Below are 26349 nucleotides of genomic sequence, written 5' to 3' on the forward strand. Positions count from 1 at the left end.
CTGAATTTGTAATGAGGATGTGCTCCAAATATTTGCCCAAGATACATGGCTGTAGTCTGAGGCACTGTTGCTTCAGAAATGTAACCTCAGCTGAGCGCTCCAAAGGCAAATACAGTAAGAGTTCAATCAATCTACCTGCCGTAGGTTTGGCACTGTGTAAATCCAAGATCATATATGACCTGAAGGAGAGAAATAGTCAAATAAATGAGTGTCTGTCATGTCTGCTGTGTGTTTATGTGTGCATGTCCACGTGGATCAAATGGCTAATCTATCACCTCCACCTTTGTTATTACAATGACATTTAATATAGCTTTGCAGTGTTTTCTATTTTAATGTGGAATAATCACCCTTAAGCTCAGAAGAGAAACCTTAGACGTTGCAGTGTGAAGTGAACCCGTGTCATCCAACAGAGGGGATTTGTGTTTACAGTGGTTCACGGTGGATCACACGCAGCTCATTATGAAGAGCATGCATTCAATCTGAAAGAAACCATGGAAGAGAGAAAGTTATCGGCCACACATGGCACTCATGATGCGCGGATGGCTGCTCAACTCTGGCATTGATGGAGTCATTTTTTCGCATTCTGATCCAATTAGAGGGAACTAATCAGTTGGATTATAGCAGGTGATGCTGTGTCTGGCGAAAACAGCCTGCAGGATAGGCAAGGACACGGAATGGTCCGGATTCAGGAGATGTTGATTTAGCTTCATGCACACCCACCGCTGTTAGTGAAAGAGAGAATGCCATGGGGTTAATTACATGTTTTATGGCTATGTGCTCTCATATAGTAAATATGTTGAGGACCAGGGCCAACCCTAACATCAGATGAAGCAGATATGGAGAATGAGCTTTTGGCTACATTTGTAATGCTAATTAGAGAATTGGCAGAGCTTAGTATCTCCTCTAGTGGTCTGTTGTGTTTCTGAGGTTATATGTGACTTGGTCAGGTAATTATGTTCTGATAGTGTGATGCTATCTTCAAAGAGAATACAGTATTTACAAATGTATTTCAGAGCTAATCCAGATCCCACTCAACTATACATTTAGAAGTCGCTTTGAATAGAGCATCTGTGTAGTAACCATAACCATCATCATCAAACCCTCATAACAGCCGTAGCTGACAGAAGCTCACAAGGTGAAACTTGGTTTAAAGACAATTAAAGGAGAGGGTAAAATGATCAAAAGCCATGTGGGAATGCTAATTTAGTCTGAAAACACATGCAAGGTAAAAGTAACCTGCAAAATGTGGAAAATGACCCAAATCACAAAATGCAACATGAATGAATGAAGAAAGGTAGGCCTATTTAGTTAATTTAAGACAAAATCCACAACTTATTAAATGTGAGGACTTACGGTATCTCTTTAGTGGAATTCTAGGAAAACCTTGAGGCAAACATTGTTAGGGTTTTCCCTGTTTGAAAGGTCTGGTTGTATTTTACAGTTAAATTTAGAAGGGCCATCATGAGTGGAGTGAGTCATGACAGCCAATCAGAACTGCCCCCTAATGGTAAAAAACAAGTAGTTAGTTACTTGGACGGTGAACGCTTTAGCACTTACAGTCCACAGAAAGAGGGTTGCACTGAAAGATCATAACAAACACTTGTCGTTGTTCTTTTAAAATGTAAACAATGACCTCTAAGAGGAAAAGACAATCTAAAAACTCTTGATATAATAACCTTGATGTGCTCATACTGTGTAAGTTATCAGACAACATTCACTGCTTACCTGACCATATCACTTTGTGCAACACATTTTCTGACACTAAGGAAAATGGGGATATCTCTGCCATGCTCCCCTCTAAGTAGACAAGGCACTTTTATGGAGTTTTACAACCCAAGTGGGCTCTCTCTCTAACTAACTATAGTTGGGTGTTTGAACAGCTGTTAACTAGAATTTGAATTTTCCTGAGGGCTCTCAACACTTGCAAAATATGAGCACACTTGACTTTTTTCACACTTCTCCAGCTGACCTCTGCCAGGTTGTACATCCGTAAATCTGTGCACATAAAGTTTGACTCGAGTCGCAGCAGCGGGCCACCCTGGCTCCCTCTCGTCCTCGCTGCCCGCCCCTGAGCTCATGTGTTTGTGTTGGGCTGACCCTGTCGCGCTGACATGGATATAGGGGTCGACATACGATAATGTTTGGATAGCGGATCCCTTAATTGCCAGTTTAATTTCCAAACTCCATAAATCATAGTTCCCTATCCTTGTTTGGAAAAAAAAGAATGCACTCGTATGACATTTACTGAAGGTGAAAATATGTTTTGGCTCTGCAGATCCTGGTTTGATACAGAGAGACAGAGCACTCTCATGTTTCTCATGTTTTGTTTGGATGTTGTGCATGCCATTACATATTCCCCCACAGACTGCTAAAGGGATGTAATATCAACGCACTGCTGTGGAAACTGGCCTGTTGTGGAAAGCTTAGCCAGCATCCAGAGGAACGTTTGCTTCAGGATCGCATCTCCTAGACAGCTAAACAACAAGGCTGAGCAATTTCAGCTTATGAACATTGGACTAATGTTTTTTTAATATATTTATTTAACCACAGTGATTGACTTGTGGTTTCACTACTCAGTCTTAACTGGCATCAAAGCAAAACAGTAGGCAACATGTTTTCCAGTATATTAGTGTTGCTAAATGTCAAAGACACATGTAGTACAGGTAAGCATGTGGAGTCATACTGTGGACAAAAATAAGAAGCTCTGGACGTTACACATCAGTGACCCTCATATGTACTAATACATGTAATATAGATTGATCATTATTTATCATTCAGTTAAAGAAATGCAAACTACAGGGCAATGAGGGCTACTACCTCTCTCTCTCAATTAAATTTCAATTCAATTCAATTTGATGAGCTTTATTGGCATGACTGTAAGTGTTACAATGTTGCCAAAGCAGTAGTTACATCAGAAAATTAGCAATTAATAGTAATAATAATAACAATTGACATGGACTATGGAGAATAATAAAAATAATAGAACATTAGAGCACACACACACACACACACACACACACACACACACACACACACACACACACACACACACACACACACACACACACACACACACACACACACACACACACACACACACACACACACACACACACACACACACACACACACACACACACACACACACACACACACACACACACACACACACACACACACACACACACACACACACACACACACACACACACACACACACACACACACACACACACACACACACACACACACACACACACACACACACACACACACACACACACACACACACACACACACACACACACACACACACACACACACACACACACACACACACACACACACACACACACACACACACACACACACACACACACACACACACACACACACACACACACACACACACACACACACACACACACACACACACACACACACACACACACACACACACACACACACACACACACACACACACACACACACACACACACACACACACACACACACACCTTTTGTTTGACACTAAAGTGTGAGTTTCCTTCATCCACATATATCTTCTGTCCACTAACTGAAAAATACTGTTGTCAATTTACTGAATAAAAACATAAAACCATGATTATTTGTGATTTATGATGCAAAAAGTATAATGGTTTTGACATGAATAAATGCCCTCTCTTCATAACAGCTGACCTAGTAGCCCTTTGTAAGCCAACTCTAAATGACACCACTCATGTATGACGGAGGTCTTGAGTTAGTTCAGCTGTAGGCCTGGACTGTGTGAGGTAAGGTCTATGATAACAGCTCTATGGCCAATAGAAACAAAAGGCCAGCTCAAATGACAGGAGGGACACAGCAGAAAATTCAGGGGCAACAGAAATAGGAACTTGAGGGCTAACGCTAGTCTGGAGGCAACAGGTAGGGCAGGAGCAGCAGCGCTGGAAAATGGGATCCCACATTCCACTCTGGAGTTAGTGGCTTGACTTTGCATGCATAAATTACATTGCGCTCATATTCTTATCATAACATTTACATGTGTCTCCAGAGATGGGAGAAGGGGTTTCTATAGCTTCAACAGCCACCAGGGAGAAATCTGCACAACTCTCCCTAACAACTGTCCATACATGCCAGTCATATCACTATAAATAAAAATAGTAATTTTGCATTGAGTCGGAGCATATATTTAAAGCAAAATCATCAGTCTTTTGGATCATCAGGGAAATGCCCACCGCTTGGATTTGAACCCGGGTCTCTATGGGAATTTGGGCTTTCATTTTGAATTTCGTGTATGTGTGTGTGTGTGTGTGTGTGTGTGTGTGTGTGTGTGTGTGTGTGTGTGTGTGTGTGTGTGTGTGTGTGTGTGTGTGGTACAGACAGCCGCTTACGCCACAGCTCCCCCCGTTTGCTGACATTTGCACTTCCCACGCACTTCCCTCTCTACCATCCTCTATCTCAGTCTACCACCTTCTATCACACTCTGGCTAGTAGGCTACTTATAATGTCGCCACTTTTATCCTCTAGTACTAGTATTGTCAGATGCAGTAATAATTACTAGCAAAGGTTGCCTCTGCACTGTAGCTGGAATCGATTTGGTCGATTTGGATAAAAACGTCTGCCAAATGAATACATGTAAATGAAGTAAATGTGATGAATAAAGAGATTATATAAGAGTGATGAGCAGATGACAGTGTTTCCCATACATTTACTTATTTGTGGCGGCCCACCACAATATCAACATTGACCATCACACAATGATTTTCCAGGTTGTACTAAATTGTGCTTAAATCTGGTCAGCATCATAACCATGCTGTGCTAATTTGTTAAAAACTGTTGTATTCAAGTAATTCTGTAATTCTGCAAACTAACCACCAAAAATGGAATTAAATTCTGTGGGAAACACTGGATGAAGTAAATGTGATAAATAAAGAGATTCTATAAGAGTGATGAACACATGAACTAAATGTGATGAACAAAGATATTCTATAAGAGTGATGATCAGATAAAGTAAATCTGATGAAGAAAGAGATTCTATAACAGTGATGAGCAGATGAAGTAAATGTGATGAATAAAGAGATTATATAAGAGTGATGATCAGATGAAGTAAATGTGATAAATAAAGAGATTCTATAAGAGTGATGAGCAGAGGAAAGTATTCTGAGGCAATGGCTCTGACCTCCTGTACCTCTAGCTTTCCATGACTTTTGTACTTGACCCTATTGTATTCCTTTGCTTCAGTTTGAGACAAAACATGGACGTCTCCTCTGTTCTTTACAAAAAAAGCCTTCACATTAGGCAGACCTAGAAGACTGATTATTTTCAAATGCATCATCAAGGAAGCATTTTAATACCAAAATTCCGATATTAGTGTCAAAAAGATTTTTCAAGAAAGGGAAACAGGGAAAATGTGCACATGGATGAAGTATGTCAAGATTTTTCCATTGAAATGTCCAGGGAAACTTTAGTAATACTTATCTGTGCTGTTCAGGATGACATGTAGAATACAATAGGTTTTCTTTACTCCATCATTGCAGTACTGATTCAATCATATTTTCTTTAGTGAAAAGAAGACAGTATTTTAATGTCTGTTTTTTTTCAATCTGGTTATAAATTACATTCACCACAAGTTTATGCTACTCAAATGTGGTTGCACTTTGAGTGCTTTGAAGAATTCTCAAATACTACTGTAGCATATAGTGTTGTTACATTGTGGGTTTAAACCAACACTGAAAGCCATGTGTATTCCTCAAAAATCCAGCATTGTTTAAATTGTTACTTAAGTAGATTTATATTGGAAATGAAAGTCATAACATGTCTGATTCGGTATTCCCTCAACCACTTCCACAATAATACTCAAGTGAGACTCAGACATCAATAATGGCCTGGGTGCTGTTTGCCAACAGTGAATTAAACTAATGTTCTAATGATAAGACACTAAGATAGTAGAGCATAATTACACACAAAGCCATCAGTTGGCCCAGTCATATGTGAGAGTAATGAGAGGAAAGGCTCAGACGTCCAAATGTCAACGCTCTGGAGCAAGCAATCACACATGACCTGAATGATTGATGCTGCGGGATTTAATTTTTGTCTGTGGTTTGAAAATAATCAGCTCATCATCAATAGTTCATCACTGCTGTGCTTATAGAGAAAGAGCACTGAACTCCCACCATCCATCAGTGCAGAGCCAAGCTGAGTTCCGTTTGTTTACCTTAATGAGAGCTGGAGGACATTATCCATGATTCTACAATAGCAAACACACTGGCCTTGTCTATACCGTCTCGTGTCACAATGCGATTAATAGGAGACACCACACCGCATAGGGACTTGGTGTTTTCTACTGTTCTCCATCAGATGTTTGGAAGGGAGAGCAGAACTTCTTAATGTGTTGTATGGAATCAGAGCTCCCTAATTCTACCTTGAAAGGTTAATGTTAAAAGTGACAAAAATGTAAAGATAAAAGGCCTCCACATGAAAGGATTGCAATTTACAGGGCAAATAAGACAAATTTAGCCATCACAAAACATTCACATAGCTCTCAGTTGTATGACAATGTTACATTAACTGCACACAATCCGTTGTTGCTCTGCTATAATCGTGTACATGCCCTGTACAGAATTCAAACTTGACCTTTGACCTCATAACCTTGACCTTGAACACCTAATCACAGCTTGGAGCGTCTATAATGGGTAAACAATGTGTGAATGTGGATCAAAATACCTAAACATATCTAGGAGATATCACACAAGCAATGAGTAATGCACAGTATAATGTGCAGTATAGTATCGTCAGTCATTTTGTCAAGTATGGCATAGTGGGTAGAGGCATAATAACATGACTAACTTTGCAGAGACTGACATTACTGAGGTACAGAATTGTGGTCCACCAGACTTGTGCCACTCTAGTACCATAAGCAGCCAAATACCCTGACATGCTCCTTTTGTAGCCTTTAGTGATATTTAGGGCCACTCATGCTGAAAATATAGCAGATCAAATCTCGACAAATACCATGACCATGTTCTATTTATCATTTCTTTCCACATTCAATTTGTTTTTATGCTTCAAAGTGTTGGCTGTATCCTAATGGTACCTGATATGTGTTTTTAACAAGTAGCTAGTTTTCCTTTTTCTCATTTTTTGAAAATAAAATGAGGCAAAAATAAGTCCTTCTATGGCACAAACTTTATTGAAGCACCTGACTAGGCTGAGTTGTGGTCATTTAGCAATGCTGTCACTTTCTATCAGCCACCAAAGGGACCTCAGTTCCCTCTTCTGGATACAGGATGATCTAGAGTAATTTAGAACGGTGTCTGACAGACAATATTCCTGCACAAAAGACACAACGCCGCAGCCTCAGGCAACCACAATGCCCCAGGTCTGGGAGCTCTCAACAGCTCTCGTAACACCCGCGCTCCGTCTTACACAGCCATGAGTCCAGGTCCCAGGTTGCATTGAGGAGGGGGAAAAGGTTAAACACACTCCACAAATTCAAAATATTATCATTTGTGGAATAATACCACTGACATAAACCATGCGGTGACCTAAAGATGATGGATCTGCCATAAAGAGAAGAATGTCCTTCAGGCCCACTTCTGTTTTTCTGTCAACCGCTGTTTCCATTGGCAAGATCCTCCACGAAGATCTAACTTTCACGAGGAGTCTCATGGTCCATGCATGTGTGGTTGCGTTTTATGAGCTCGCGAGACAAAAGTGGCAGTAGCACATTTCATCTGTTGGAAGGGCCTCCCCTGTCAAGTCCGGAGCTGCGCTACGGTGTGAAACTGAGCATGGCCTCTAGCGCGCTCAGGGTCTCGCCGAGGCTCAGAGACCACTTAGTTCGTGACTTCTGAGTGAACCTGATGGCAGGAAATAGGCCTCGGACCTCGGCTCGCTGTGCTGATCTGCATACTTAAAATGGCAGATGGCCTCACCCTCCCCGCTGACGGCTATAATGGCCCAACGGTTTCATATGCAGCATTTGACTAAATGAAACTGCGGCTCATTGAGCGCTGGGTGCGTTTTGTTACCCTGAGAGCATTCAGGTTCGCTTTCTCATGACCTTCTTCCTGAACCAGGGGGGGCCTCCCAGACCGCTGAGCTGGCGCTGTTGTGACACACACTGATCTTTATAGCCCTGGTACTTTGTTTTACTAGCGCGAGCTGTGAGAATGTGCACTGTACATGGCCCGATCACACACATGTATATTCCTGTCAGAGTAATAGAAGCCTGAAAGTGTCAGTCATGAAATCCATCTTGTTTCCCCAAGAGGAAATGTTGCTCCATTTGTTTTATTGTATTGTAATATAGGTGAATACCACCTAAAGTCCTCACTGGCTTACGGCAGATGTCAGAGGTCTGCTAGCCTCTCTCAGTGGCTCTGTGGTTCTGTGTTGGACTCACTAACAGCTGAGCTACAGAAGGCTGTGCGGCGTCATGCCATACACTGGGCACAGAGAGCGAGAAAGGGACAGGGATTTGGAGCCGCACGCCCTCTGAGCCGGAGAAATTACTGTATCATAGCGTTCGCTCAAATCAGCAGAGACTCATCCTCTCCACTCACAATCAGCCAAAACGGCTCTCCATCATAAATCTAGAGTTTCCTCACTGGAGGACTGGAAAAAGTTTGAATTCTTAGGCACAATAAAAACTCTATTGTAATGGGTCTTTGTGGTAATTTATGGTGTTTCATCAAGCATGCAGCAGATTTGAATCATAAGCGTCTCTCCCCAATGTTGATTTCTCTCTCTGTACACCATCTCTATATGCTCTGCTTGTGTGATTTACCAGCCTCTAAAAACTGCCCCTGATGTAGTCTGGGTGAGGGCCATGGTATTATATGACCTGCAAACAAGTCAGGACACCACAGGGTATGACAGTGGGACCAGACACATACACATGTCGGATGGGAGTCCAGAATTTGTTTGGTGAAAATAGATCTGAAATGGTTATGAAATATGCAAGAGGTTTGAAGATTTTTTCACTAAATATTGATGCTGTAATTCATAATAGTATTGTAGCGATCTCATCCTCAGACAAGATTCACCTTTGGCCAGGACTCCTATTTATTGGAACAGAAAGACTCATTTGTACACAGACAACTACATAGGGCAACACAGGGGTAGTCTCAGCCGCACATGCAACACACAAGGGTTTACCACACACATCAACACGAGGATAAACACATGGGGTACAACCAAAGAGACTAACACGCTAACAACTACACAACATGGTAAACGCAACTACAAATTATAACCGACATTACACCTTATAGCATTCACTCGCACTGCATTCTGGGAGACACTCATTCAACGTTAGACATGAACATCCACCGACGCTACAGTTACAGTATCAATGATGAATAGCCATAGGTCATTCTCTCTTTTCAGTGAAAAACAATCCTGAAAACCCAGGGTTCACAGAGATTCATAGCATTCAAGCTGGATTACAAAACCTGCAGTCAGACAGGATGTTTTCCTAAGCAAGTAAATGTCTCATACTGATGCAGGTTTTACTTTTCCAGCTAGTGCACTGCACTCCACTTCCAACCTTAACATCGGCAAGGCCATGTGGCTTCTGGTCAGCATGGTGTGACCATTTGCTTGACAAAGTTAGGTCATCTAGTTGTTAGGCCTTATACTGTCATTTTAAAAGCATCACACTATTGATCGCTCAGGGAGACTGCAAAACATTCAGCTGTGTCCAGTGTAATCTAAACATCATTTTAAAACACACTATGAGTAAATGCAATCTTATATCCAAATGTGTCAGTTGCTTTTTTGACAACTGATATTTAATTCCTAAAGCAAAATTCACAGGGGCTATATGCTATAAACTATTGGAACATTTACGATCTGCATTAAGCATTTTCATATTATTTCCTCATCTGGCATATGGCTGTGAGCAGACTGCCAAATGCCATAAAGCTGGATAGAGTGGGAGAGAGAGAGAGAGAGAGAGGAGGTAGTGCAAAGCATGGGGGTTGGAACTGACACGGTGGAGTATTACAGCTAATACACTTTTCAGTTAAGGCTTTGCTTTACTTTACAACACAGAGAGCCAGCAAATATTTGTACCTCAAATCCATCTGCATGTACTCACCCACACCCAAAAACGGATGAGTGATTTTGGGCTGTAATCGGCGCTAACTGCAACCAAGAGCCAGAGGCATGACTTCATAGTGCATACAGTGGGGAATGATATAAGCAGCTAGTTAGCTACTGCTTACATTAGGCCTACGAATGACCGCAAGCAGCCGTCTGAGGAGCAGGGAGCCCAAGGAGATGAAATGGAGCTGGAGCTTGGCCCACTCGCAGCGGGAGGAAGTGAATCACTCGCCCCCAGGACACTATGGCACTAGGAGGACATGTTAGATAAGCACGTGATTAGTTAGACTGTGTAATGAAATATTGAGGAACAAGTTCTAGGAAATGTAAGTGTCTCTCTTCAGTGATTATCACCATCCAAATGTTGTGCTGGCTACTTTTTGAGTGGCCAGAATTCCTCTTTTTATTAATTAAGTTCCATTAGATTGTGGGACTGACCATAGATCAGCTATGGCTAGTAGCCTATGGATTCTGTGGAAGAATGCTGATAAAATATTTCAGCAACTGATGGCAATGATAGTAGCCTACATCTTATTCATGAAACATTTCCATTTAAAAAAATCTTAAAGTTGCCATCCATCATGGAAATGAATCATTGCATTCATCATTTATGAAGTATAGTCTAAGAATGTCTAAGTCTAACAATGACATGTAGTGACTAAATCTTGACAAATGGATTCAACAACATAGCAGGTAAGCTAAAACATTGCTTTAGTTTCTAAAGTTTTAGTTCAAAATTGGCTTACTTTAATAGAGTGTTTAGTTTATTTCATTTGATTAATCTAAGTTGACTCCACATCTGAAATCAATAATGCATGTTCAGAGGAGAGGGTGTTTCACTGTATGCAGTAGATGATCTATATGCTGGGTTACGACCCCACTCTCCTCCACATCGTTTAACAGCTGACCCATCGAGCACATTAGTATTCATATGGAACAGTTGTAATTGATTGACTTAATGTCCTCGCCTTGTGATGAATATAGAGCTCGACCCCCTGCCCCTTTCCCATTCACAGAAGAGCTAACGGAGTCTCTTAATCATGGTTAATGAAAACAAATCATTGCAAATTTGAAATTTCCTGTCTCGTAGGCCATTTTCCGTAAAGGAAATGTGTATTTAAATATGTGATTTTTCTTCCCCCCCCTCTCTCAGGTCATGCAGTGGAATAGTTTTCTGAAGTGCCCATTACATGCACTGAAGCCTCAGTGATGAACGTTGAAAACTCAGTCCTTTCCCCAAATCAAGTTTAGGGTCAGGGGATCATCATAAAAACACCAAAAGATCACACCTTTGCCAATAGGCAGTTTTCCTTGGAGAAAAAAAATCTTAAACTCTAAACTTGATGTTCCAAATGTAATTCACAACTATTAACACAATGTCATGCTATTGTCTCATGCAAACATACTAGTGCTGTCAGTTAAACGCGTTATTAACGGCGTTAACGGAAACCTATTACCTTTAACGGCGTCAATATTTTTTATCGCGAGATTAACGTTCATTTTGGTGTAACAAACTTTGTAGTTTTTCACATGCTGTTGCAACAACTAGTAACGTTAGAACAACTACTCCACACCGATCTAGCCAGAACGGAAACTAAACAATACGCACTGACGAATGGAATGGAACGTTGTATGTGCTGCATAAACGCCCCCTTTTAGGGGGAAGATGACTGATATAATGAAAATCTATGCTGCATCAAAGTGGAGAGCGAGACGTGCTTATAGTAAACTTACTAAATCTTGAAACAAACATGAATAAAAGGCACAAAATAAGGTTGGTGTAAGAGTTGTCTGTGTGTTTATGGGATTAATGTGACCATGTTCCTATTTTTTGCTCTCTCCAATTTACTAACAGGAGTGTCACGAATGTATCAATAGGCACAGTCAAACTGCCCGTGGCTGACAGCAAGCTTAACTTTACATGTCATAACATCAACTAAACATAAGTCACACATTCATTCTATCACTTGTAATATGAACGTAGCCTATTTCCTACAACTAGGTGAGATAATTGGCCATGTTATACTGAAGTTCCACAGTTAGCTAGCTAGCAAGCTAACCGTTTTGCATGGGATATTATGGTAAGTGTACATGCTAAATTTGTATAATACATGGGTTATTGCAAACGAATTAGGTTGGTAATGTACATCGTTTCGACATGAGTAAGTTACATAAACACAATTCTTGATAACTGCCTTGTTAGTAAAATTATTGAATGTCCTGTGAATTAATAACTAGATGTAACGTCAACGTGTAATAACTAGCTGTCTTTCAATGATATAATGTTAACATGTTTTCCGCTAAAATGGGGCGTGATGCAGATCAAATGTATCTTTATGATGATGCGCCGTTAGTAGGCTACGTAAAGGCATGCTGTACACACTCGGTTGGGCTAACGAGCCGGCCAAATAGTAGCCTAGCCTAGGCTGACTCATTAGTTGTGTGCTGCCAAAGATTTTTTCACCGTCACAGTGCTACGATGCACTCTGCTTTCGACATTCATTTACATTAGATTCCATTCTTTTCAATACAACTCCGCACACCAGCATCGCACTTTGCAGCCGTGTAAATCACGATTCAGTTATATTTGGTCGCTGCTCCATAAAATCCATTGTTCATCCAGTGTTTGCCTGTTAAAAACTTCAGTTGTTGATGTGTGTGGCAAGTGACAGTGCACCATAGACTGTAGGCCTATAAAATGGCAATGCACTCATGTTGAAAAGTTCCTTATTTTCAACTGAACTCAAAGATAATGAATATAGTACGAATATAATATTTTCTGTTTGTTATGCCCTTTATAATGTGTGTAGGCCTACATTTTGTGCATGCACTTCTGCAGTAGCATTTATTTCAGTTTATATCAGCTATATTTCTGAAGAATATATTGTGTTGCCTCAGGTCTGCTGCACATCTTTTGAAATTTGATTTGAAATAATCAAATAGACCTACGTCTTAAAGTTCAGTTAATAAAGTAACTTGCTTTGCTTTCATTTGAATCCCAATCAAGATAAACCATAATTACTTTATTGTTAATATGGACTCCTGGAAAGTTCAGAAATGCAAAATAATAGAATTTTAATCATATGATAAAATATGTGATTAATCGTGATTAACTATAGGAATTCAGCAATTAATCGTGATTAAAATTTTTAATCGTTTGACAGCACTAAAACATACTAAAACAGTCCCGGGCCCAGTGCAGCTGTTTGCGTTTTAGTGGTGTGCTTGTGGTTGGTGGGTGATGGAGAGGGGGGTCCGCAGGGGGCTGACCTGTGTGAGGGTGGCTGCGGACTGGTTCCAGAGCCCCAGTGTGGGCAGTCAGGGGGAACAGGCCCCGGTGGGGAGGTCACCTCTGCAATGTGCTTTATGAGGTCTGGCCTCAGAACCCCACTGAGCCTCACCTGCTTTATAGCACCCACATCCAAAGAGGGGCACACACGAGTAGCCTACACACACACACACACACACACACTCACACATGCATGCACACAAACATATGCACACACACATGCACAAGCAACACACATGCATGCATGCATGCACACAAACATATGCACACACACATGCACAAGCACACACACATGCACACATGCATGTACACACACATACGCACATACACACACAAACATATGCACACACACATGCACAAGCACACACACATGCACACATGCATGTACACACACATACGCACATACACACACACACACACGCATGCACACAAACACACATGCACACACACACACACACATACTCTGTTAGAGGGTATAACATTGTATATCTCATACTCCACTGCAATGACCTCAGAAACAGTTCACCACAACTGTCAGTGGAGTGACATCATACAATTTAGCCAATTACAATGATTTAATTAGTGTCTAAATAAAATAACTTAGAATGATAAGTGTAATTGGTGTCTCTCAGTCAGACACTCTTGGGTGTTTTTTGCGGTGTTGAGTGCAGTAGACCAGATATTGGCTCTGGCCCACATGGAATTGGGGACAGCAGTGGCACTGAGCTCCTCACAAGCCGGATACCTCGGCTTCCAGGGGACTGAAGTATAACGCCATGGAATTTGGACGTGTAGCACACTGATTCATTTTCTCTAATGAAAAAATAAACCTCTGGATGGCAGAAGCAAGAGGAAGCCCAAAAAATTCTAGCACCAGTGGGCATCTAGAATAAGCCGGCTCCCGGCGGCCAGATGATTTGAAGCCCTTCCACTGAGCCTTACCTCATCTACACTGTTCTCTCTGGTGTTGCCTCAATTACACTGACGCTCCTGAATCTCGTAAAGCAAGAGGGGAACCATGCTTGTCCTCCATCACTGTGAGATAACAATGGTTTAGAGAGTTTCCATTAAGACGGCCTGTTGTTCTCTCCTCTGCTGTAGTTCTGGACTGAGAGTCAGAGGAATGGCAGTAAATACCGGACCAGTCACAGGTGGGAAATCACATCACACTGTGTCAGAAATCAGCAGTGATTGAAAGGTTCTGCCTGATGCCTTTGCCCTGTAATTACATTTAATGATGTCAACTCGTTCTGCTCTATTTGCTTTGATGACATTCAGAAACCAGAGACTATTGAGGACTGCTTGGAGGTTCATTGTCTGTTTTAATTACCTGACGGAAATAAAGTTCCATAAAAATATCACAGTGATTTTATTATAATGCTATTTTTGCTTATTGTTCTGTAAAGTAACTCATAAGACCTACTATAAAAATAGTAACCAAATGGAAAAGTCAGAGTCAGCGTTGTTTCCACAAAGGGCTCAGCGAGTGGAGGCTTGTTTTCCCCCTTTCTCTTCTTCCCACACGTTTAGCGTAAAGTAATAAATAACACAACACTTCTCTTTCAGTCTCTCTCTCTCAGCTCTCAATTAGGAGGAACAAATAAAATAACCTGTCACTTTATACTTTGTTTCCTACCTATTCTGTTACTGTCCCATTTTGCTGTTTTCTCCCTCTCTCTCTCTCTCTCTCTCTCTCTCTCTCTGTGTCTCTCTCTCCTCTATCCCTCTGGCAGCAGACGTTGGTGCAGCTGCTGGATGTTTTGTCCTGTCAGGAGCGGAGCGCTAGAGAGCCACTGGCCGCTCCCCAGCCTGACCAGACGGAGACAGCCCTGTCCCGCATTGTGCTCTGGTGCAGACTCCTTAATGACCCCGCCGAGCCTCCCATGCCCCGGCTCTCCAGGATTATTTCCTAGTTTTGACAGGTCTGTGACCTCCACTGGATTGGTTCAAGTGCCTCATGGTCAAGGGCGTCTTTATTCATCAGCTGAGAGGATAATACTTTAGGTGCGAAGCAAGCGAGGAAGTTGGAGAATGGGAAGAATTGTGGTCAGATGGCGGATAGCACTACTGGGGTGTCCTGCATGGAGACAGGCTGGCGTGGGCAGTACATAATGAAGTAGATAAGGAGCATTGTCACTTCTTATTCAACAAGTGTGGGTCATCGTGGGACAGTGTTGCACTGCCCGTGGGAAAAGCTCCCAAGCAGACCCACACTCTAAGTGTCCCATATTAGTTATGGCTCACTGCTATTGTGGTGTTTCCATAGCTGTGTCATTGTAACTATGCTTCATGGATTATAACCTTGTCAAATCGAATTATAGGTGACCTTTAGAGAGGCTGGACCTTCAGACATGTGTCCTCCAGTGGCTGGGCACGTGTTATGAAACCTCATTTCTAAATGGAGCATCTGCAGAATGAAATCTATTCTTTTGCAAAAATCATTGCTTTGCAATTAAAAGAGAACATTTGGTCCTCAGTCTGTGGCTTTCCTAATGTAGCAAGAATGCATATGAGGAAATATGATGTGATGATGTAACCTTTGGCCAGTGGCAGGAGAATTTCACTATCAGGGAATGTGTTATTGAAAACATAATGAATTCATAAAACTGTGTGTCCTGCTGATTTGTTACCATGGAGTGGAGCACAAATTCAGCCATATTGTGCAATGCTATACATTCTGAGGACGTTTTGTTGGCAGATGAGTCAGTTCATTATTTCAGAGAAGTGTTTTGTACCCTGAAGCACTTCATTAAAGAAGAAGGAGTCCAACATTGTGCATGCCACACTCTCCCACAAGTTGGGGGGGGGGGGAATCATGCCGTTGCATGTCAATGAAATGACAGGCGGCCATTCCCTCAGTGGCTGGCTGGCTATGGGCTGGCCGCACGCCCCCCTCTACTTCCTCCCGAGTCCTCGAGAGCCTGGAGCACTTCCTGTTTAATCAACAAGTGTGCTGACCAACGGCCAGTGGCCATTATCCACTCTGCTGAGTAAATATTTGGAGTGATGGGAATGATGTGGATTGACATGCTGACTGAAATATTAGACTGAGATATCAGCGCACTCACGAGCAGCAAGCTGTTCCTCACAGCTCCCTCACACACACACAGCATTATGCTCTGGCTCTTTTCACAGGAAACGGAGATGGAAGGCAGGTCACTCATCTGTAAACTATATTTTCATCAGCTCTAAATTGATTATCTTACAGCCAGTATATTACCAATAAAGGTTACTGTACGGTTAATGTGAATATAAATATACAACGATAATATATTAATAATAGTAATGAGTAATATTTGTAATAGTAATGAGACTGTAATGAGCTACATTGTGCTGAGGTACATTCTAAGTCATTTAAAAAGTTCTTAATATTTTATCGTTTCCATAAACACTCCACATCAGAGTATAATAATGTACTCTTTATAATGTAATAATGCAGCCTCTATACTAACTTTGTTCATACTCACTTCACAGTCACTCATCCACTCACTCAGTCTCACTCTTTCACACTCACCACATCCACTCACTTTCACCGGTTACCAATTCTGTTCTAACGATCTCACTTTTTCAGTATAACTCACTCTCAAACTCATTTTCACACTCAGCTCAATTTATCTCAATGACCAAAAGCACTTTGACTCCCCCTTTGATGAATTTCTTCATTCATTCATTTGTTGTCTTGCTCACTCTCCCTCTGTCTCGTTCACACTCTCACTCAACTCTCTCACCCAGTAACTCACTGAGTTCTGGATCTTTCATGGAGGGGGGAGTGGGCCAGAGGACCCTCCCACTGGCTATAAAGCCCCAGCATACGGAAGCACTCAGCCTCACAGCACACGTGGACCTGGGGCTGGACAGATGAGCAGCTGAGACTGTCAGACAACGACACACACACATCCTGACTTACACAACAACACACACAGACACCTAGCTACAGAAACACACACACACACACATAATACATCCACAGACCTGAAGAGTGCTTGGACAACAGCTATGAATCAGTCAGCGACGAGCATCTTGCTCTCCCTCTACAAAGCTGGGTGAGGAGTTGTGCTGTGGAAAAGCCTCATCTGCCAGGACCACAGGCCTGATCAGCTCTATGAGAAACAGACTGTGTTGTGGGTGACTACCCTGTCCGCCTGGGGAGTGAGGGGGACTCTAGGCCACGCGTCTGCTGCTGAGTGGATTAGCAGAGAGGAGGTCTGAGATGTCTTTTGCCATGATGCGGCCAAGCGCCGGACACCTCCTGTGCTCGGAGCTGGGCACCCTGTCAGGGGACGAGGAGAACAGCAGCGAGGACTCACACTCTGACCACAAGTCCTTCTGTCTGGACGCGGCCAGCCTGGGAGGCCTGAAGGCCACATCCAGGAAGCGCAAGCTAGGCTGTCGGCCGACCCAGACGGGCGACGCACGCGCATTTGTGGCTGAGTACCGCCAGCGGAACGCGGCGAACGCCCGAGAGCGCGACCGCACCAACAGCGTGAACACGGCCTTCACGGCGCTGCGGACACTCATCCCCACCGAGCCGGCCGACCGCAAGCTGTCCAAGATCGAGACTCTGCGCCTGGCGTCCAGCTACATCTCCCACCTGGGTAACGTGTTGCTGCTGGGGGAGGCCAGCGCCGACGGGCAGCCCTGCAACCGCTCACCCTCTGGCCTCCACCGGACCCCACGGGGCCACACGCGCAACGCCCCCCCCAGCCCCGACACTGAGAACTCACAGCCCAAACAGATCTGCACCTTCTGTCTCAGCAACCAGCGCAGAATGGTGAGTATCTCTCCCAGGCACACTGCTACTGCTTGTTATCACACTCAGCAAGAGCAGTCTCATGGCTCATCTGCCACCAAAGACAGATCAGATAAAAACTTTTTAGCTTATATGGTTCAAATCTATTTCTTCTTTTATTTTGTGATCTTTATTTATTCTATACTCGGTACTCAATACAGATTTTAATTATAATGTCAGTACTTTCATCTAACTTTAGCTCTATACACCCATAAAATACTACTCGTGAACCCTAGAGTAAAGCCAGAGGGAGGGTGGAAGTAAGTCAACATTTTATTTGAAGGTGACAAGGGGATTTGTATTCTATTTTTCGTTTTATATCTTTTTACCACCTTCAGGCAAAATGAATTGAGGACAACATAATGATTGTATGTTTCCCTATACATTTAGTTTTTTCATGCAAAATTGATTAGATAGAATAATTTGATTATGAAAGGAAATTAGACAACTGCCTCAGACTACTTTTTTGTGGTTGGTGTCAAAAGTGCTCAGTATGTTTTAGGGCAAATTAATTCTGTAATTGTCACAAATAGCAGCTTGTTTTGTGGGGGAAAAAAGTATTATTGTTTATGGGTTTATAGAAAGAGCACAGGCAGTGTATTTCTAACCAATATCCTTCCTAAGGCAATGGCTTGGAAAAAGACTAGAGGAATGATCCAGTCTGTGCTATTCTATTTTATTTTATTAACATTTGAAAAGTATACTGCTGGAGGTGAGGCTATTATTGGGAGTTTGAGAAGCAAACAAACTGAAATATGAATGGTGTGGAACAGAAGGGGTAGAACACCGTGCGTGTAAACAATCTCCAGGCCAAAGCCTGCACGGCCCGAGTCCCCAGTGAACGTCCCAGACACGTTCAGCATTCTGGAAACATCTGTTCTAATCCCACAACCAGTACATTTCTACCAACAATTTACTTGAAAATTTATATCCTACGATTAGTAATACTTTGAGAAAGGCACATGAATTCTTGAGTTAAATATATTGTTTTTACAACCCTTAAAAATATTCTCTACAGACCAGTAAAGCAAGTATTACTGTGGACTATATGCATTTCAGTGGTTCATATGTTCTGCAAGTAAAGCTGTGATATACACTAAATATACAAAATATACATTGGATTTTTCCTGGAGAACCACTTATGAATATTATGCATGCCAGCAATTTACATTTCATATACAGTGGTATGCAAACGTTTGGACAAACCTGGGCAAATTTCATGATCACATTTTCTTTTAAGTGAAGCGAAGAGCTGTGAATACAACTTGCAGTTGCGAGTGGATTAATGTTAATGCAGTAATGTTTTTTCATGAATAAAAAAGCAGGAAAAATAAACGGTGGCACTGTAATTGTGGCATGCACCCTGGGGGAGCAGACAGACAGACACACACACAGATCCTTTGGCCTTAGATTTACCACTCACATGAACTGCTTACCTGAAAGAAAAATGTGCATAAGTTCTCCTTAGCTCAGAATAACGCCTAGTAATAAAAGGAAAGCACTTCTTACATTGAGTTGAGTTTACAGTCATTCATACAAAATGTTATAACTGTAACAATAACATATGGGAATGTTTTCAATGAACTGTCACCATGATCTGAAAAATGAGAGTTTTGTTTTGAGTTTCAGAAGATGAATATGCTTTTCAAACAGATTTCAGCTGCGGTGCTTTATTTTACTTATGCCAGCTAGAATTGACTGTGTTGGTCTGGGGATCACCTAATTTTATAAAAATGTATTTGAAATCCTGATCTATAGGCTTACACATTTGGCACGTAAGAGGGGAAAAGATATGCTTGAGTAATTCTTGAATGATTTTCAGACTCCAATCAGTGTCATTCTTATTTAACAACACCCATCAAAACTGTATCAAAGCACATGATCAAAACGTGTGCCTTTGGGTCGTTCTCTGATGATTGGCACACATTAGTATGTGCAGCGCACTCTGCTTGGTGTCTCTGTAAGTCATTACTGTATTAGAGGTGGCATGTCTGACCAGTCCTCTGCACAGCTCCAGTAAGAGGCTACTGGTCCAGGACCAGGCTACTGGTCAGCACTCAGAGCTGCTGCCCAGTAAAGGTAATGAGACACATATGGTGCTTCCTGCAGTCTCCACACACACACACACACACCTGATCCACACACCTCATACACACATCTCACACACCTAATCCACATATCTCACAGGCATTAGGAGAGACTGTATGAACCCAAACATAAAGCGACAGAGGAGGGGAAGCTGAGACCCACCCGGAAAACAAAAGCAAAACAAATGTTGGCCTGGTGCTGCATGATAGGGCAGGAGAGAGGGTGATGCTGTGGCTAATGTGATGTCATCAGAGGAACTTGTATCTAAGGGCATGTTGGAGTGATGTGTTGTCAGAGGAGTTGTGCTTGTCAAGGTAGACGGGGCGATGGGAGTGATCTGATGATGTAAGGTGTTTCGTGCTGATGGAGGGGTGGATGTGACATCTGGACAGATGTTGCAGTTGGCGCTGGAGAGATTTGTGATGCGGGGTGTGTTCTGAGCGTGTGCAGAGTGGTGCTGTGTACTCAGGAGAGCCGATACCACGATGACAAGGACAGATAAGATGGACTCTTACAGGAAGTCCCAGAGCTCACACTCTACTCTACAGAGCTGTGTTTAGCAGGGCCAAATCACACACATATGGAAGCACTTTGACACCTAATCCCCTCCATAATAAGAGATGTGTTGGACCTGTGATGGACATTAAATGATTACATTATCAGGAGAAGGATCAGTTGTAGAGCTCATCTAGACATTCTGGTCCACTCAGCCATACATAATAGAGGTACATTTATATAAAATGACTGATGGAATAAATTTGACGTTTTCTCATCCCCAACAAACAGCTATGCTCTGAGCCTGCCTGTTAAAACCCAGTGAACAATTCTCATGCTGATGGGGCAATGTGTTGATTATATGGAGATTACTTTTTTGGCATTTAATATAATTGACAGAACCAGAGCAGTGGCATGAATTGCACAGAATAAAAGCCATTCACCTGGTAAGAGAAAATGAAAGATTTTGTGTAGATTTTTTTTTTGATGAAAAATGAATAGACCTATAGACATACATGGAGCACTTAATGTGCATTTATTTTCTTCTGCCTGTTTTCACTGATTTGAACATGTTGAGATGAGCACTTCAGGTTTTATTGGTTAAACAGGGGTTTATAAGCTGTCAGTTGAGATGTTGTGTAGACATATAGTTTGATGAAAACACATTCAGGTCTAATTAATTTATTTTGTATAATTTATCTCTTTCAGAACAAGGACCGTGACAGAAAATCAGCTATAAGGAACTAATACCGAGGACTGAAAATGTCATGTCAAATGCCAAATGTATAAAGATCTCTATAATGTATATACTATGTTCTTTGTTGTAAATATACAAATGTATTTAAAACTATTCTAAAATGACTTGTCTGTATTTTCAATTGCTGCAGTATATTCATGTCTAACCACATATTTGATTTGGCTTATGGTCTCAGGAGCAGATAGAACATTAGAAACAGAGAGAGGGATCACTGACCCTAACTGGAACAGATTCAGAGCTGAACCATCTCCCATGCAACCACTCACATTCTCATTTACAGAGAGAAGGCAGCATGTGTGTCTTGATAAGATGGAATGTTCTAGAATGCAGACATAGTATATTACATAAAATACTGAAATGCGTGTCCCAGAATGCATTGGTGACTATCTAACCCAGCTCCATGCGTAGGTCTGCATGGAAGGGGCAGTCTGTGAAATCCGTTAGGAGCGGAGGGGCCGAGGAGTGGTGTATGTGGAGGAGGGTGGGGGGGCGGAAGCAGAGAGCCCTAGAACAGGAAGCAGCGGCCTGCCTGTCTGTCCCCCAGACGCGTGCTACATGCTACATGAGGAGAGGAAGAGAGGAGAGGAGGAGATGGCTTTTGCAGGTAGAGCTGCGGCACGCTGCCCGTCCCACGACTGTCTGAAACTTCACCTCCACCACACACACAGCCCCACGGTCAAATGAAACTTCACCTCCACCACACACACAGCCCCACGGTCAAATAAACACACCGACTCTTCCTTTTTCCTCTCTCTCTCTCTCTCTCTCTCTCTCTCTCTCTCTCTCACTCACACACACACACACACACACACACACACACTCTGAGATAAACATCCCTCCTCATCTGAACCCTCTGCTTGCTATTATGCATATATTCTTCAATGCCTCTGCATATATTCTTCAATGCCTCTGCATATATTCTTCAATGTAAATCCACGAAACAGTTTGAAAAGACCTCATTAAAAAGACCCCATGCTCTGTCGTCCCTGCTGTGCCTGGTGAAAAGGCTGCTCTAGTTGGGGGAGACACACGCCAGCAGCCAGGCTTGCCCTGCTCCTCCAAAGAGGCCATTTGCCAAAACCAATAAAGATCCCCCGTGTGCCATGGCTGAGGATCCTCATTAAAAGACCACCGGAGGAGCAGCCAGAGGGGTGACAGACAGGCCCCACTCCTCAACAGCCAGGACGCACAGCCACCTGTTTTTAAACCATGGACGAGTAGGACAGGAGTTCTAGGTAGCACAACAACTCTCCTAAATTATGAATTCATAACTCGGAGAGAGTACTGGTATCTTGTTGATGTGCAGTCGGTGAAGGGTGACTTTACAGTAACAACATTAAAATCAGACCAGGCCAGCAGCCACTTTGAGGTAAGTGAGCATATTTATCCACATCAAAGGCCTGTTGATTTAAATATCGTTGGTCAATGAACTTCTCAGGGGCTAAGGACTGTTATTGTAGTCAGGGCTGCCTCAGCGAGGGAGACTTCTCTGCACAAATGGTTCGAAAACAGCTGTCTCATATGACTGAGGTTTGGCGATAGCCAGGGCTCCTTCAGATGTTACACAGGCTGAACTCTAACCTCATGCTCTGTGTGCCTCGTAGAGGATCAAGTAGCGTGTTTGTGTAATAACACCAGACCATCGCAACAAACTTTTAAAATCCATCCTTGATGTTTAGGTAGGACTTATCACAAATGCCTCAGACCAAAACCAAAACACTGCATATTGATGTTGGATCCAAAGGTGTGTATAGACGTCAGTACGACAGCTGAACTCTTACTTCGGTTCTGTTGGGTCTTTTTTTGCGAGGTTAATGAGCAAAATGAAGGGCAACTTTATTAGAAACGAACAGAGTTGGAAAAACCCTACATGTGTTTAGGTTCCACCTTTACTAGCTGATCTACTGTACCAGGATGAAGAGTTGGCTTAATTAGAATCAGCTGGTTTAGTGGATGGTTAGAAAATATAAGTGAACTATAAAAACCACAATCACTTAGAGTGGATACACAGGTGAGTGTCACCTTCAGGGAGTAAACCCCGCAGCGAGGCGAGGCGAGGCGAGGCGTGGCGTGGCGTGGCGTGGCGTGGCGTGGTGTGGTGTGGCGATCCCTGGGTCCCTGAGTGGTTCTGGCGCCCCTGGTGAGCTGCAGCTGGCCCCCGTCTCCCTTTCATGTGACACAGGCATGTGCTGCGCCGCGACGCCCGAGGCCATAAAAAAATCCTAGCGCTCATTATTTCTGAAGCACAAAAAAGGCACAAGTCACAAGCCATTTAGAGAGGGCAGCAGGTGCCCCCCCAAACCCGAGCCCCACACCCCGCTCTGGGTTATCTGCTTTCAGCGCCCGCCTGCCCAAACCCGACCCGCCCCACCCCGCCCGCACGACTGTGGCACGGCAGCGAGGGCAGCGAGGGCTCTAGCCAGAGGCGAGGGGGAATCAGATCCTAACTAGGAGTGGAGCTGTTGGAAACATTGCATGAGGTAAGCCGGATCCAAATTCTGAATAGTTTGTCAAACTATCAATTTGCTGCAGCTGCACAGTGAAACCAAGGAACCTTGAACAGAAATCCAGCCTCAGTCCAGCCAGGTTTCAAAATCAATTTCCAAATCATTTTAATTACGAGTTGACGCAGTGGGATGACTTGATGGAGTTGCAAGTTGGGCCAGAAGGATACACATAAACATATACTGTAGACACACACAGACACACAGACACAGACACACACACACACACACACACACACACACACACACATACACACACACACACAAACAACCATCCTGTGTCAATCATCTGTCATAGTTATCTTCCCCGACTTGGCCCAGTTTTGCTGGACGTTGGCTGGGAAGAAGCAGAGCTGCATGTGTTAATGGGGAGGTAAGTGCTCCAGACAGCTGTGGTCTGCGCTGGGACGTGCATACGTGCAGACCGACGACCACTCCACCCTGCCTCAGCCTCCCAGCGTCCACCCCACCCCACCTACACACACGCCTGTGCGTCTGGCCTCCAGGCGTCCACCCCACACCACCAGCGTTCACACGCCACATGAAAGGAAGTCCTAATCGCCACGGCAATGGAGTGACAGGTGGCCCACTTGGCTGAACGGCCCATTACTTTCCCCCCAAACACCTCTCCATGCTCACTGCTGCAATAACACCTGTGTGTGTGTGTGTGTGTGTGTGTGAGTGTGAGAGAGAGAGAGAGAGAGAGAGAGATTGTGTGCAAGAGTGAGCTACTGTTTCTAGACGAGGCCACTGCCAACTGTCCACATTCCAGTAGTAAGAAAACAAGTCTGCTTTACATTTATGGGCCATTATCAGACTGTTTATCCAACTGCTATTGACAGAGAACTGCTATTGGCTGCCCTGTCCATTCATGCCTCAGTGCAGTTGCCTTCACCAAACCTTCCTGCCATGACCAAACATATGAAACGTGGACCTCATCAAGACTCACGTACTGTACTATACAATACAATGCAAGTTATACCAGTACAGAGTGGAGGGATCAAAACCACTGAAGCAATCAGCATCATTTTTACTGCAAAGAATGTGGCTCATGGAAGTGGATTCCAGTTTTTTTTGTTGCACTCACTCATGTGCACACACAGCACAGGACAGTGAAGCAGAGGAGCTGCCCTGAGACTAGAGGCTGACCATTTGTCCTCTCTCTCACTGGACAAGGTCAGTGTAAACCACAATGTGGTTTTCTTTAACAGAATATAGATTTGTTCAAATACAGATGCACTTTAGACTGAGTATTTTTTTGCTTCGTCATTCCTCCAATCCTGTGAAAATGTGTCTCCTCCAGCAGTCAGTCATGTAAATGGCTATGTCAGAGCTTCCACTGCCCTCTGTGTAAGAACTCTCTCCCTCCTCCCCCTCCACCCTCAGCTACATAACATCCTGGACATTGGATGAGGAAGAGCACTTGGTGTTGTTGTCCTGAAAACACAACATTGCTGTGCATCACAGCTGGAGGTTTGCTACAGACAAATCATGGCACTTCCTCCTCTTGCTGAATCTGGCTCATAGGAAACCCAGACTCTCTCACTGACATCAGTGGCAGGTTGTATGGGTTTGTACATACTTTATCATCTCATACATGGGCTTTGGCTGTGTCCTTGCACTGGATGAAGAACAAGCTGAGGCAAACACTGGAATGCCATTCACACTTAATTAACAGCTTTGAAGGCTACGCAGAATACGCGAGAAACCACTTGGAGAGAACTGTGCCAGTCGCACGTTATACAACCTCTGTGTCCACAACCACTACTATTAAGGAAGTTTTAGCTGGTGGCGAATGCCAGCAGGCTCTGTTGGGGAAGCAGTATTTGTCAGTTATGGCCCCCATACCTGGCACACAGTAACGAGCTGCAGGCAGCGCGGGCAGAAATGAGATTAGTGCGAGGGGATGATTAACATCAGTGTCTTAAAGCAGGAAAAAAACAGTTCAAATGGTAAATACCATCTAGAAGGAAAATGGTTATGAGCCAAGAACATTCACAGTAGATGTTAAATGATTATATATGACTTTTTCAGTATACCCTGTCAAGGGAAATGGATTCTTACGTCAGCAAGAAAATTACATACAGTAAAATCCATTACTGGGTTTACTGCATTTTTATGTGAATTTCTGTAGAATAATTTATACTATTCTCAAGTCGATATGGAAGATTAACCGAGGCAGAGTATGAATCCAGTTTTGGGAAGATCTCTATTTTTGCAGTTTCCCATGTCTAATGCTTTTAGTTCTGAGCAGGTAAGTGGAGTTCCTGTCTCGCTCATGGATTGAACAGTTTCAAAGTGGTGTTCATTTCTCCCAGCA

General features: G+C 43.0%; 1 protein-coding gene across 1 annotated transcript; it reads left to right on the forward strand.

The window, feature by feature from the left end:
* The first annotated feature begins 17248 nt into the window (after nucleotides 1-17248).
* LOC125306195 (basic helix-loop-helix transcription factor scleraxis-like) lies at nucleotides 17249-21563 on the forward strand. Its single transcript, XM_048261410.1, has 2 exons — nucleotides 17249-18167; nucleotides 21477-21563. Exons 1-2 carry the CDS (start codon nucleotides 17607-17609, stop codon nucleotides 21513-21515), a joined length of 600 nt encoding a protein of 199 aa, XP_048117367.1. The 5' UTR covers nucleotides 17249-17606; the 3' UTR covers nucleotides 21516-21563.
* Nucleotides 21564-26349: the final 4786 nt, after the last annotated feature.

This window comes from Alosa alosa, chromosome 13 (assembly GCF_017589495.1).
Source record: "Alosa alosa isolate M-15738 ecotype Scorff River chromosome 13, AALO_Geno_1.1, whole genome shotgun sequence".
NCBI lineage: Eukaryota > Metazoa > Chordata > Actinopteri > Clupeiformes > Clupeidae > Alosa > Alosa alosa.